The sequence below is a fragment of the Anarrhichthys ocellatus genome, unplaced genomic scaffold, assembly GCF_004355925.1.
Source record: "Anarrhichthys ocellatus isolate YVR2014 unplaced genomic scaffold, GSC_Weel_1.0 scaffold5, whole genome shotgun sequence".
NCBI classification, from domain to species: Eukaryota; Metazoa; Chordata; class Actinopteri; order Perciformes; family Anarhichadidae; genus Anarrhichthys; species Anarrhichthys ocellatus.
This window is the reverse complement of record NW_022280035.1, coordinates 8,091,681-8,106,513: the sequence shown is the minus strand read 5'-3', so window position 1 is coordinate 8,106,513 and position 14,833 is coordinate 8,091,681. Positions and strand designations below refer to the sequence as shown.

Sequence of the window (14,833 nt, the reverse complement as noted above, 5' to 3'; positions counted from 1 at the left end):
GGATTCCTTTCCCGCTCTATTTTAGATGTTGGTCAGTAGCCAGCTTTCCATCCAAATGCAAATAATAACCAAATATTGAGAATATCAATATGAATGTTGTTTCCATCCACTACCGCTATGTTGTTATTAGCAGTAGGTGACGCCAACTCTGCTGTTAAAAAAACCTGATAACATTGCAGAAGAAGAGGATGCAACAAGATGACGTAATAAAAAGAGCACGAGTCCGAACCTCGGTGGAAAACAATGTAGAACACTGGATGGAAATATGACATTTCTGTTTGTTTAATGTATTAATGTGAGGAAGGTTACATCAGATCTGTGTGGAGCGATGTAGGGACCGCTTTGATCTGATGCTAGTTTTTTATTTGTAGCTTCAAATGGGTGTTGAAGTCACGTTTCATGTACGTCATCATTAATTCGCTAAATCTGTTTTTCGAATGCAACATTTTCATTCCAAATGCATTGCATTTTGCTTTTATCAATACACAAACCTTTCCACCTCAGCCAGGCACACAAACTTTTTTGCACAAATTTGCAGGAAAACAGGTGGTTGGAGACACACCTAGTGTTTCTCTCCATTTGTCTGTCTGCATGTACAGTATGCATGAATTTCTCCAGGTTTCACCATGCCAAAAAAAATAACTAGTGGGCCAACCTTCAGATAAGATCATAGCATGACTCAGAGGTAATTACCTGAGATTTCTATCTGTCGTCTGGGCTGCACCTACATAACTGTAGAAACACATTACTGAACAAGAAAGGAAGGAGGAGAAGGGCAATGACATTACGCTCTTCTTTCATCTCTCAGTGGGCTAAATCTTCTATGTGCTCTCTTGTTCACATTCTCTCTCAGGTGAACTCTCCCTACTGCATTTATTTTTAGCTAGTAATAACATGTACTTCTTGTCTCAAAAATCCCAAATATGACCAGGAGGATGTCCAAAAAAAAAAAAAAGGTCAGCCTGGGAAAAGTGCTATAATCCAAATAAAGAAACATCCACTGCTGACATTACTCAAAAACGAAACAGGGCCGCTGAAATGATCATTATTAGCATCTGTGCGCAGGAATAACACTGCAGACAGACAGCTTGGTCAAGCCAGGCAGACAAGAGTGCAGCATTTGAGGACAGGACATCAGGGAAACATCAACGATCCTGTCTGACAAGCCCATTGGGTCTTGAGGAACAGGAAATGGAGATGGATGGAGAGGGAGAGGGAGAGAGAGGGAGAGAGAGAGATGGACAGAGTGAGACATCAGCAGAGAAAGACAGAGAGACATGGAGGAATGCAGCTACTCCTCCAAGCCTGAAACCCCTTGATCCGCCAAGTCTGCTCCTCTTCCCCCTCGTCTCAACCACAAGCCGGAATGATTCCTCTGGCTGACTGACATGTGGGCTGAATCTCCACGAGGAGGAGAGGAACGTCTGGCTATTCTGCTCTCTGATTGATGATCCACAGATGATCAGGGCCCTGTTTTAGAAAGCAGGTTTAGTGAAAAGTTAACCCTGAGATGGCGGAAACTCTGGGTTTTCAGTTCCAGAAAGAGAGTTAACTTAAACTCTGGGTTCAGCTACCATGGTGTGAACAAATCCTGAGTTTCTCTCTGTCTCCTACAGAGCCAGGAACGCTGTTTCATTACCTCGTTCATTCAGTCCGTATCAAAGCGTATTGATTAGCAGAGGTTTACTGTATGTCAGAGTCTACATCCTGGTTGGATATTAGTTTGTTACACAGGAAAACTTGTTGAGCTCCATTGATGACGCCGTTTTTCATTCACCACGCACAAGCTGAACTCAGAGTGAACAAACTCCGGTCAGCTGTTCTAGAAACAAAAACTTTTCCATCTCAGGTTTGGTCAACTCAGAGTTCAGTTTTAGGCTCAAACTTTTTTTAAACCTAATTTCTGAAACAGGGCCCAGATCAGTGATATGGAGGAACACTCCATGTCAGTCAGTCGACCACGTTGGCCACGACTGAAATCCCTCAACAACTGTTGGACGGATTGCAATAAAAGTTTGTACAGACGTTCATGGTCACCAGAAGATGAAACCGACTGACTTTTGGTGATCCTCTAACTTATCCTCCAACACATATATGTACAGAGTAAAACTGTTGGGTGGATTGCCATACATACATCTAAATGTAGTTATTTAGTCCTCATTGAAGGAACCTTTTCTCTTATAATGTTGAATGTCAAAACGAACTATTTGAAAATACAAACTAGTATCTTAGATAAGAGGCCAAAAATTAATTACGTTAGAACCAAATAACTGATTGTATTTATTTCCTAATCATACTTACAATACTTGGAGTGACATTGTTCCTTTAATTTGATATTTTTCCTTTAAGTTACTTGTCTAGCTACAAACAAATGACACATCTGCTGGTCACCGTCCTCACTAAAGCGGACAGGGAACAGTCAACTGGGCACAAACTACACATTTTTGTCTTAAAATGAATTTGACAAACTGCAGCTGCTAACATTGTAATTCAAGAGTAGAAGAGAAACATCCAAAACATCACCACGATATCTTTTCTGTATTTTTAACCAAATAGTTAGCATTCATTGTGGTACATAGGGGCCGAATATTTTCATACAGGATGTCTTAATACCTGAAGAACAATTTGATGGTGTAAAAATAAGATTTCTATCTTCTTTCTCTTCTCAGTGTGAATAATATTATTTTTTTCAGCCATAAATTCTGTGAAGCACAGATCATATTGTTTTGTGGGATTTGGAATTGGCTTTCACTGTGATAAAAGAAACATTCCAACCTATTGTGGTTTGGAAATTACAACAGTTAATGCTGCGATTTCTGTTTTTCAATCAGTGGTGGCGCCACTAAATTACACCTACGCTCCTTCTCTATCAACATATGATGGAATGTATCTTAGAGAGGGAGCACCGTGTTCACCATCTGGTCCACTATCATGTACTGTAAAACTCTCGAAACATGGTCGCTAGCCGCCTCCCCCCCCCGGTTGGCCTGCAGAAGCCTTCACTGAAACACAAGCTGCTTCTAAGAACAACAAAACACTGGCGTCGAGTCGGTACGGCGGAGCAAAGCCCTGCAGTATCAGATCCACAGCTGCTACACCGGTGTCAACAGAGCAGCCTGCATTTCCACACGGTGGCAGAGTAAACAAGTCTGGGGAGAGTAAGAGCGGAAAGGTGCGGGCCGAGTGGGGAACCGTGTGGAAGCAGATACCCATCATCTACAGCAGCTATCACATACAAATATGAAGTACCACAGATGTGAGTGTATGGGTGTGTGTGCGCGTGTGTGTGTTGAGGTGAGGAGGGAAAGTAGTGGGTTTCTGTTTGTACGTGCCCACACAACCTCAGCTATAGGGGTTTGGCAGAAACTGTGTAGGGAACTAATGCAGGTCTGTTTGTATAACCTCGCGTCATCAGACTATATCCTCCAGCTCCTCACACGATGACACAAAGAGTCTGAGTGAAGACAACAACAGGCCATCTATGTGCATGTGTTTAGGCATGTTCATCACTTTTGAATGGATGCATACAAGTGCATATGGAAATGTTGTCTTGATACAGACACATACAACTGATAAAGTTTGTTGTGGTATTGAAAGACGGAGTGATCAATGAGCTCTCTAAAGGCCGATCAGAAGGGTTGATCGGATGACACCAAACCTGCAACATATACGGGGCAAAATTCAAAGCAATTACAGCAAGTGAACCAAAACACGCTGCAACTACAAATTATTTTCACTATCAATTAATATACCAATTACTTTCTCCATAAATAGATTAAATGTTCCATTTAGATGAGTCTAATTCCATGTATGCCAAAGAAAATTGGAGAGGACGGGAACAGCAGATGTTTAGCAAAAAAGACTAAAAACAAAATCACTCGATACCGAAAGTAGTTGGGGATCAATTTTCTGTCGATTGTCTAAATCTTGCTGTTCTAAATAAAAGTTACACCTCGTACATTATTACTGGGCTGCTGGTTGCTGTGTGTTCTGCAGCTTCCAGATCAGACCTTGGCACAGTGACCGGTCTTTGGTTTTTATCCTAAATTGACCCCGTTAGAATATACAGGTTCACAGGAGTAGCACTAAAAAGCTGTTAATAGGACCGCTGTATCACAGGAGGAAGAGGAAAAGAGCTGTTCCCAGGACCGGGTCACACCAGGACACAGGAAACACGGCGATTTCAGTCTCCCGAGCGGTTACACGTCTCGTTTGTGTGTGCTTGGCTTCATGAATGTATGTTTGTACATGAACAGAGAGTGAATGCATAGTCACCAGAGACGGAGGGTCATTGGTGGTGTGAGAAAACCTTCTGAGAACTCTTCATCACATTGTTTTTCAGGACACGAGGGTCTTCCAGCTTTTTTTTCCCGTGTGTTACATGTTCTGAACAGCTTCCCTTCTTTTTTTTCCCAACCTTCAGGCCCCCCCCCCCGTACCCTCTACACTCCACTTCCACTCCATAACGGAGTCTAGATCTCTCTTTGTCCCACAGCCTAGCAACTGCTTGTGTACCAGATGAAAAACAACCGCGCTACCAAGCGTATGCATGCTGTACATTCACGGACACCCTTATCTTCAGAGGAATGATAGCTAGAGAGGGGGTCACGTCAGGTCTGGGACTTGCAGTGGGGTCAAAACAGATCTTAGATTACTAAACACACATTCGCCTCACATACAAAACATTCACACTTATGACATAGCACAAACTCCTCTGACTTTCCTGTTGGACAGGAAAATGTCAACAGCGGCTTGGGGGAATTCAAAAATGTCCTTCCACCTTTTTTTAAACAGCCAATTTGATTTTAACGTCTCAAACCTCATATTTCACTTTATTTTCTCTGTTGAATATCTGTACAAAGGGACAATGTTTGGGCATGCAATTTAAACCAACACTGAGTTCCAAATCGCACACTTCTTCTTTTTTACTTTTTGAACCTACTGCAGCTGCCCATACAAAGTACGTACTGTTGCAGGCAATGCGCATTTATTTGGGACTTACTCCTTTGTCATAACATTGCACTTTGACTTTGAGCCTTTTGTTCACTTATCTGCTGCACAAAGGATTGTGGGTCATAATACTGCAAAATGCGACCAGATGCAGGAGGACATCCAGGTATATCTGGCATAATGCATTCAACATACTATGGTTCCGGCATACTAACTAGTGTGGTAGTATGGGTAGCATGCTAGTGGCTCTGTAGGCACAGTGTTGGTTTGAGACTTGAGTCGCCAATCCACGAAGTACATGTTGAGAAATTTCACTAAATAATTAAAAACTTTGTACTGCTGGATGTAAAGTCTGGGATAACCAAAGCAAGCGTTACCATCTGGGGACCATGAACACACCATATTTCACGTCAATCCATCCGATATTTGTTATGAAAGTGAAGTGGTGAACCAAATGAGCATCATTGTCATCACGGGAGCCATGTTGCAAATTTGGGTAAAACCTGTTGCTTTTCTTGTGTGGTGGGCAGCTACTGTGGATGTTTAGATGGGAGCAGAGAGTGAGTTTGCAGAAACAGATGTAAAGTGAAGAAAATTGACGACAAAGTTGAGCCTGAAGTCATGAACCGCAACAAACAGAAAGAGCGAGACAGACAGGCAGAATCTGGCACTCTGTGGGGCAGTAATGAGTGGATTTGTGTTCGTATTCAGGCCGTCTTACCGTGGGATACTACGTCAAAAGAGCAGCATGCAAACTTGCGAATGCTGCTGAGTAAACAGTCATTAGCCAAGCCCTTCACTTTGCTGCTTTATTACCACTCTTGGACTTAAGCTTAATGTCTTTATAATAAAACCCAGATGCAGAGAGAAAAGAAGCTGAGCAAAAAGAAAGGAGAGAGGAACTCTGAGGAGGTAATGCAACTAGAGTTATCGCCACTCAACTTCTTTCTCACCAATGGGAGCATCGTCTGTGTGTGTTTAACTGAGTGTGTTCACATTGTTCTCTTAGGTCCATCAGAGGATATTCTGGCATTTATTTCTCTTAATTCACAGAACAAATAATTCAGTGAATATAACAGATAAAGATTAGGAGTACAATGAGATTAAATTAATTATAAATTAATTCATTATAAACATCCTTAGTGTTTGTTTTGAATTGTGTACTTAAAACTGTACTGCTGCTATTAAACTACTGTGATTTAATTGGTGCATCATCTGTGTTGGCTGGAACAAAAAAAGAATAGTTTTTGATATTTCTTGTTCCATCTGTGATTTGAAGACTCCATTGGTTTCTCTGTGTCATGACTTGAATCACAGAGTAGCGCACAGAGTGCTGTTGTTACCTGCTGCTGGTAGTTTTTGTTCATTTGCAGTCACCACAACTAGACTTCCTGTGCTGTTTGCACGTATTTAAACTCGGTAATATGCATTTATTTGGTTTAGAATTAGCCCCTTTCTATTCAAATGTGCCTCACTGCAAAAACAATGCAATTCTAAAATATCAGAGTTAAAAACCACACGCAGTTACAGTGAACTTATCTGCGTCTTCAGAGAGTTGGTAGTAACTGAAGCAAGACCAGACTTTAGGGGTGTCCCCAGCTAGGAATGTACATAGTAGAATCTGATCTCAAGTCTTGCCTAAAGCCAACTGAGCAATGAATTTATTTGCTTATTAATAAATAATAATAATCGGATTAATAAATATGTTCTTTGATATTTAAAACAGCAGCCTTCTGCTGTTATTTTGCCAAGATGATGTTCTGATGGTCACGCAAATTTTAATAGTGGCACTCTATTTTTGTATTCACGCACACAAAGGAGATTAGTTGGGATGAGTTATTTTACGTTACTGTGTTGTTACTTTATTAACAGTATATTTAATAGGCTGATATTTATACCAAAATAAAACCAAGCCCTTCTATGTAAAATCAAGCATTTAGCACCCATATATAGCCGAATGGAATGATCCTTTGTTTCATAACCACATTGTTCTGCTACTGCGATGCTTCTACTGTGATATTGGCAGTCGAATCGGAGTCTTCAGATCGAATCGTTGGCTAGTTGACTATTTGGGATCACCCCTACATGGCATATTAAATCCCAAATATGGTTTCTCTCTGTCACGTTCAAGTTGCTTGCCGAAAGGACCTGAAGCTCGCAGTCTCTGCCACTGAGTTCTTGGCGCAAAAGCAACATTCATTCTTTGCCACATGGTTAACTGCAATCAGACGCAAAGAAAAGGGCAAATTGCACGCGCTGTAATATCATCAGCGCAATATCGTTTGTAAAGTTTGAGACAGGGCAGATATGTAAGTGATGTGTAATTCGACCCGTGAGTGTGAAGCAGCATGTTGAAATAACATGAACTAAAAGTAAAGTCCGGTGGGAATCAGTGGGAATCTCAGTAAGCTAGGCGAACTAGCATCGACTTAGTTATCCTGACTTGCTAGCTTCTTTTTGTGCAAATATATCCACAACAGCCTGACGGTTCTCCTAGATGTTTCATGTTGTAATCGCTAAAGATCCATAATAAATGTTATGTGGGTTTGTTGAAAAAGGCTACCTTTTGTATCAACATTGGCAGGATGTCCAATATGATGTGCTCCTGTCAGTAGAGCACCACAGGTATTGATAATGTGTCTTCTAACAACAAGGGAAATGCCCACCCAGAAGCCTGAAGCCGAGAAGCTTTTTCCACAAATATGTCCAAAACAGTTTTATCCTCTTTTTAAAAAAATTTAAAAATATGCACGGTAGCTCAATCATTCGGGTTTATTTTTCCTGAGGCAAAAAGTTTGACTTTAAGAGTGAATTATGGGAAATATTCGCCAGGTGGTTTAGCAAGCAACATATCTATGAAGATGGCAATACGACTGGTATTATTGATTTTCAAGTTATTGTTTCAATGTCGAGTGGTAGACATCAACGACTTTGTAGAGCCAACAACACTAACGAGACAATCCACAAAAAGGATGTTCAGATTTACCCATTTTCCAAATGGAAACCTGTAGGTAGAGCGCACACATACAGTGCGAATCTATTTCTCTCTTATCGCCATTTAATGAGCATCCCTCTCTCCTAGTTTTGTATAAATTGCCTCAGAGACCTTGAGAGATGTGATCAAAGTTTCATCTGTTATTTTTGTTATAAAAAGGAGCGGAGCTTTGACCCTGGGACAGACAGTGCTGGCAGCTCTCCACAGGCCTTGGCTTTGGCAGTCTCTAATATTTCACATGCATAACACTTTCGAGGCTAAACTTTCAGGGAGTAATAAACTCACAAATCATGACTCCATGCTGTTGAAGAAATGGTCCCTAAGTCAGAAGAAGCATATTAGGTCAAATGTAACGCAAATAGGTTTTATGAGAGAATCTATCAATCAGAAAGTAGACATTCATACAAGTTTAATCTTACCTTTTATAAGCTTAGTGAGGATTCAAAGCAGCCCTGCAAGAGTTTAACTATTACTGCTTGTACTTTACATCCTTGAAGTCTTAATACATTAATCCTTGTTGTAATCTCTCTCTGCATCTCTGAAAAGGAAAACCTCACCCCCAATGGTTTACAGACCATTTGTAAATAAATAACTCACCCCTGTGTTACTTTGAATTGTTAAAGAAAACGTTCTGGTTTTGTTGCATGCCTCCACGGTGAACCAGGAATCCAAAAGCAGAGAAAAGTCGTGATGAATTGAAGTAAATGAGGGGCTGCGTTTAACAGCAGCAAAACTATATCAAAACAAACGTTTTTAAACTCTCTCACAGCTTGTGCAGCATAATCTCAAGTCTTATTTATCCGTTCGTATGCTCACTACTATTTTAAACACTTATGCATGAACAGCACTCGCATGGACACCTGCGCAAGCGTCAGACTGTTTATGCGGAAGTGTTTTAAATAGTAAGGTTTTTGCAAAGATGCATGTGTTTGGGAAGTTCTGAGCATACGGCTGGATAAATGAGACTTTGATTATACTGTACGAGTTCGTAAACGCAACCCCCTATTTACTTTAGTTCTTCAAGACTTTTCTCTGTCTTGGTATTTTTCGTTCACCGTAGAGGCGCGCAAGAAAAACGAAGTTTTCTTCAAGAATTTAAGGTCACACTAGGTGGTTAAATTGATACAAATGGTCATTTTGTGGGTGAAATACTCCTTTAATGTGCATCAGTCTCACTCAGTTCCCAAACATCTAAAGGTTTGTCTGTTTAATTCTTCAAACGGTAATAGTCACTTGCAGAGCTGCAGTGCTAATGCTGAAATGGGAACCGCATGTGCATTCTTTGGAAAAAGAAATAAGGTGTTAAAATTTCTCTAATTGTATTTTCCTCTTGGAAGGTGTTTACCAAAAACAAAAAAAATCTACCAAAAGTCGGCCATTGTATCCAAAGCGAATGGCTGAGCTGCTGGATAATGGGGGAAAAATAAAGCTTTTGACAGTACCACTATGTTTACCACTAGTAGACTCTAATATACTCTAAAAATGGTTTTACTGGTTAAGCCACCCATCAACTTTACTCCATACACTGAGATTTACATGTATGTGGGGGGATCCCATATTTAAAATTCAATGTAAAAAGACAAGGGCGCTGCTTCTCCTCCATTAGTACAAGTTTAAAACATTCCCATGCCAGCGCCTGAAGAACATTTTGCACTAGGTAATTACCCGCCATATTCCCAATTCAGGTTTTTGTCAAAGTTTTCCATCATTAGCATGTTGTGAGATCACCGACTTGTTGAAGTATGGGGACCAGAGGGGAAGAATGGAAGAGTCAGCGAATGGGCGGCGTATTCCTCCAGTCCACATCCCTCGAGTTCATTGAGCTACACTGCCTCATGTATAATAGTGTGGTGAAATGGGGGAAAGGGCCAAAAGCAAAAAAAACTTGCTTCTCTGTTGAATGTAGGTGTGTGTGTGTGTGTGTAGTTCATTTTCTTAGAAAGCTCACCCTTCTCGCCAGGCCCAGGGCGATGTAGCACTTCTCCCCAGCATCAACAATCTCCACTTCGTAGTAGTGGCAGCGGGTGGTGAGTGGCTGGCGGGCCTGGGCCAAACCCACGTCCATGATGCTCTTTCCTTTGCCAACATACTCCAAGAGCTGGAGAGGAGGTGTACAAACACAGGGGGAGGGAAAGAAGGACGGGGTTTAATATGTTAAGAAATAATACCATATGAACCATATAAAAAAGGGTCTAAATAACACAATAAGAGAACAGAATCACTCTCCAACAATAGTTATAAATATTATTACCGCAGACGTTGTGGCATGACACGTCATAAAAAATAGTTTGTCTCAATCATAGCTCAGCCTAAAGTTTCTCAGTATCCCAGTTACTGCGGTTATTCAATGCTCCTGACCTTCTTTATTAACTGTATTTGGTTATTCAGGCGACCAAGCCCAAAGGGCAATAGCGATGTAAGTCTTTGTAAGTGGGGAAAGTTGAAATAGAGACAAAAGATTGACGACATAGCAGATCAAGCTTGGGCAGGATTCTCAAACCTAATGTTGTTCCAGAAGCAAGAGACTTAACCACACAACCTGCTTTTGCAACTGTGTCCTAAGTGAGTGGGCATCATGACAGATTGACACTTCCAAACCCAGTCAAACCCTCACTGAACCGCCCACAGTGGCTCTTCTGCAAGTATCAACAGCCACTTGAGATTGCGTGTACAGTATGCGACGACAATGCAATTACTTTCGGGTCTATTTTGGTCTTAAGCATCTAAACAGGTGAAGATGGGCGGGTACAGGTGAGAAGGTGGGCAGCTAGGCAACCACAAAGCCTTTAGGCTGAGCAGTGTTTTCGTGCACGAATGTGACTGCGTGAGCATGTGCGTAATAAAGAATACGCCCCCAGTGTGAAAGGCTAGTGATGTGGACAACATCACGTGTGTATTAATCTTTTGGCAGACGTCAAACAGGCTTCAATGTAATCGCTCCGGGGAATTGCAGAAATACTGTTATTAAAATTGTCACAAATGGGCCTTGACCACAGAATAAACACAATGAAAATGCCGGTAGACCTCTGCAGCAATAATTTCACATTTACGCTGTTAAAACTTAAGTTACATTACATTACAGTCATTTAGCAGACGCTTTTATCCAAAGTGACTTCCAATTCAGATTCTATCTATACACCGTAGGCACAGCTACGGGAGGTGGGGTTAAGTGCCTTGCTCAAGGACACATCTACATGCGACTGGCGGAGCCGGTGCCGGGGATCGAACCGCCGATCCTCTGTATGGACGGCCCTGCTCTCCACTTAGCCAAGTGCACAAAGTAATTCTGTACAGTTTGTACTCGATATCTGTTTATTTTTGAACTGTTAAAAAGAATGTGTAATTAAAAGAAGAACATTCTGTTTTCGACCCTTCACTAAGTCATGCCCCTGGAACGCAGACTGGCCAATCACAGAGTAGCCTTGGTCAGCTCCGACAGGGTCAAACAACTATACAGCTGTGCTCTGTAGACTCTCATGCAATCATTTCAGATATTCTTCAACAGAAGCTAGTTTTGTGGATTTCAAGCTAGTCACGGTCAAACGTTGCGTAATAGTGATACTCGTTACCCGGAGAGGTAAGACGGATGTATAAGTTTCTGAAACACGACGATTCTGTGCAGCTGGATCAGTTTGACATCTGGATTTATCCATCAGACGCATATTGTAGATACCTTTTGTCTGTTTCTCTGTTAAAAGTGCTTTTACTTATTTCCAAAATGAGATGATAATTATTCAGGGAGTGCAGTTAAAGACAGTGTGGGCTCCGTGGTAGCTCTGACAGCTTGACGGTGTAGCAGCGTTAGCCTCCACCTTCTTCATTACAGACTGCCCTTTCATGTGTACCCTTGAGTCTGCTGCACTACCTCGCATGGACATCAAGTTCTTTTGGGAGACGAGGAACAGAGTTTCGGTGCGATGAGCATTCAATCGCACCTTCTTTTTCTTTTGTTGCTTTTTTTGCTGCTAAGTAATGGAAGGGGGAGTGACGAGAGGGCAGGAACAAGCAAGACATAGCCTTGAGCAAAGCATGCCTCGTTGAGATAGCTGACAATCTCCCTCTTTCTCTCTCTCTCTCACTCCTATAATTCTGAGTGTCTAGAATGGTAATGGTGATGTGCAAGGCCGTGTTTTGTTGAGCTGCTGCCTGGGAAACAGATGTAACACCCAGAGAGTGGACTTGCCAATTTCCTGTCACATCTAATGGGGGAACTTATAGAAAGGTGAAACTGAAATTAGGAGCCCTCCTCTTTATTATGTCAACCAAACTGTGATCTGATTAGACATCACGCAACAGCTGTCGAGTCCATATAACTCAGCTACTAACTTTTGTCTTTATTGCTTTTCTATTTTGTTTTTTCTTGGATTTGCTTATCTGTGTAATTCTAATTATTTGTCCCCTTCTCTTTCATTTCCTCGTCCTGCACATTTCTTCTTCAATGTTATTTCTTTTTTTTAAAGACATCCTTAAATTTATGTACTTAAAAAACTGAAACATGGACATTGAAATGTGAATGATGTGGGCCAAACGTGCCACTTTAACTTTAGAAAGTATATGAGCTGGCCTTGTCCAGAGGCTGTGATTCTCTGCTCCAAGTCATCTCTTAATTGGGTTGGATGCCCCCGAGTAGCTAAATCTGAATTGTCCATCAGTCACTGTTTTGTGGATAAAGCTGGTGAGATGAACATCCAGACTTTCCACCATAATGTCGCGGCTGGTTACAGCCACTCTGCCATTGCTGCTTTGTAATGTGCCAGCAGCAAACTGGTGATGTTTGTAGAAAATGACTCTACCTAAACCATGTCATGACTTTGTTTGCATTACCATGAAACACGTTCAATTAGCAATATATCACCTAAACAAAACCGCTGCAACTCACTGCTGTGTATTCATTAGAAGTTCTGATATCTTGAAACACTATAACTGCTCATGTGTTTAAAACGCCATTAAAACGCCTCAAATGCATTTCATTTTACTATGTGAACAAACGTGGGTTGTCATTTTAAAAATAGTTCATCCAAAACAAATCATTCACTATTAACAAAGCTTTAATTAACTTTTTCGATCACGCGTGTAATGTCTCCGGTGATTTCCCATTTGCTGTGCTGTGGGACTGACCTCGTTTTACTGAGCTTCAAAGAGGCATTTAGCACCAAAACAATATGCAGAAATCCAAAGACAACCTGCAATTACCATTGCACTGACACAGTAAGTGAGGTACAGTAAGGAGAACAAGTATTTACTGTGAGAAGACAAGATGGTATTTGCCTTTATGCAAACAGAATGCCTTACGGCAATATCCTCAACTGCAGCAACACTGTGTTTAAAATCCTGCAAGACAGCAAAGGACTACCTTTATTTTGCGACAGTGATCAGGCATGACATGCTGGTAATAACATGAAAACTACGAAACAAAGACCTAAAACAATAAACACGCATTGTCACTCTGCAGGTTTAATCAATCAATTATTATTAAGATTTCCGAAACCGGTAAAAACCAAGGCCCCACATTGTTGACACATCACTCACTGGCCATGTGGAGCTTTTCCTCACCTTTTAATACACTTCATGTATTATCACCATTACCGCTGTTGGGAAGGTGTTGCCCAACTTAACTTATGGCTCAAACGCCAGCACGTATACTGCCACCGGTGCTGATTTATTTGGACAAAGTCATAAAGGAGCTACAGGTATAAGGCTGCCACTTTCAGGAAAAAAACATTTTACTCTTGGGGGGGGGGGGAGCTAAATAACACCAGAGAGGGGACGCCATGAAAAGATGGCAAGCCATCTAGATAAAGAACAATAAATTCACAGTGGCTTTTATACAATTTGTATAAAATGTATGTATTTTAAATGCAGTATTCGGGGAGATGAGGAATGTGTTTTATAACAATCGTCTAGGATCCAAGTCAATACTATGTCCAGAGACAACACCTTGTAAAAGAAATCTTTTACCTGAGCCAAAGTTGCAATATGCCAATAGCGTCTCAGAGGTCCAGAATTACTAACATGAAGACCAAGGTAAATATTCTGCACTAACAATCCGTGAGTGTTTACCGCCTGGTTTACTATGGCAGTAGCCCGCGATGTATTCAGCTATATGTGAGATATTCAGGAATATGCAGTCGTCTTTTTCCCCTTGCCTCCACCTGTAGATCAGTGCAATAGTGTGACACCATTGGTAGGACGGTTTATTGCTTCACCAGCAGGCGCACACATGCATGTGCCTCTTTATGCATGAGATAAACAAAATGGTGACCCATTCATAGAGAATCTGTCGAGGTCAAAATCTCCACAGGGAGCTGTTCAATCAAGAGAATCAAAAACATTCAAAGAGTCTGAGAAAAGAAAGTCTGTGCTCAATAAAATGAGTGCAGTATATTCTCAGGTTTGATGAACACGACTCCAGGTGCAGAACAAGCCAGGTACAAATTATATATTATTATATTTTCCATGTCCAGTAGCAGCAGTAGCTAAAAGAGAGGCTAAATCTAGCAAGAAAGTTGCAGTAGTCAGCAACAGCGCAAGCTCATCCCTTCAGGCCTCCCTCCACAGCCTCGTCCCCAAAATTACCATTGTGAACGTTAACAACGAACACGGCTATTTTTAGTATTCAGAGCTATCAAGGTAGCAGCTTGTGGAAGACTGACTGGTGACGAGCAATGAGTGCACAAGCTAAATATGCGCCAGTAGACAGGCAGGTAGCCGGTCCAATCATTACATTTGGGGCATACGCCAATGCGCCTCCTAAAAACTTTAACCACACATCGGGGCTACAGCAGTAATGGAGACACACAACATGGAAACACAAAAACTGTGATTGAAGACAACATTAAAAAGTGTAAGAAAGATTCGTTAGTCGTCTCTTTTCCAGAAACACGCATC

General features: G+C 41.3%; 1 protein-coding gene across 2 annotated transcripts in view; it reads right to left on the bottom strand.

The window, feature by feature from the left end:
- The window catches only part of LOC116382070 (SPRY domain-containing protein 3-like), a 41,227-nt gene that overhangs the window by 10,296 nt on the left and 16,098 nt on the right, over positions 1–14,833 (bottom strand). For both annotated transcript variants that reach the window (XM_031844752.1, XM_031844753.1), the window contains exon 7: positions 9,894–10,043. In XM_031844752.1, the coding sequence (XP_031700612.1) occupies positions 9,894–10,043 (150 nt within the window). The remainder of the gene's footprint in view (positions 1–9,893; positions 10,044–14,833) is intronic.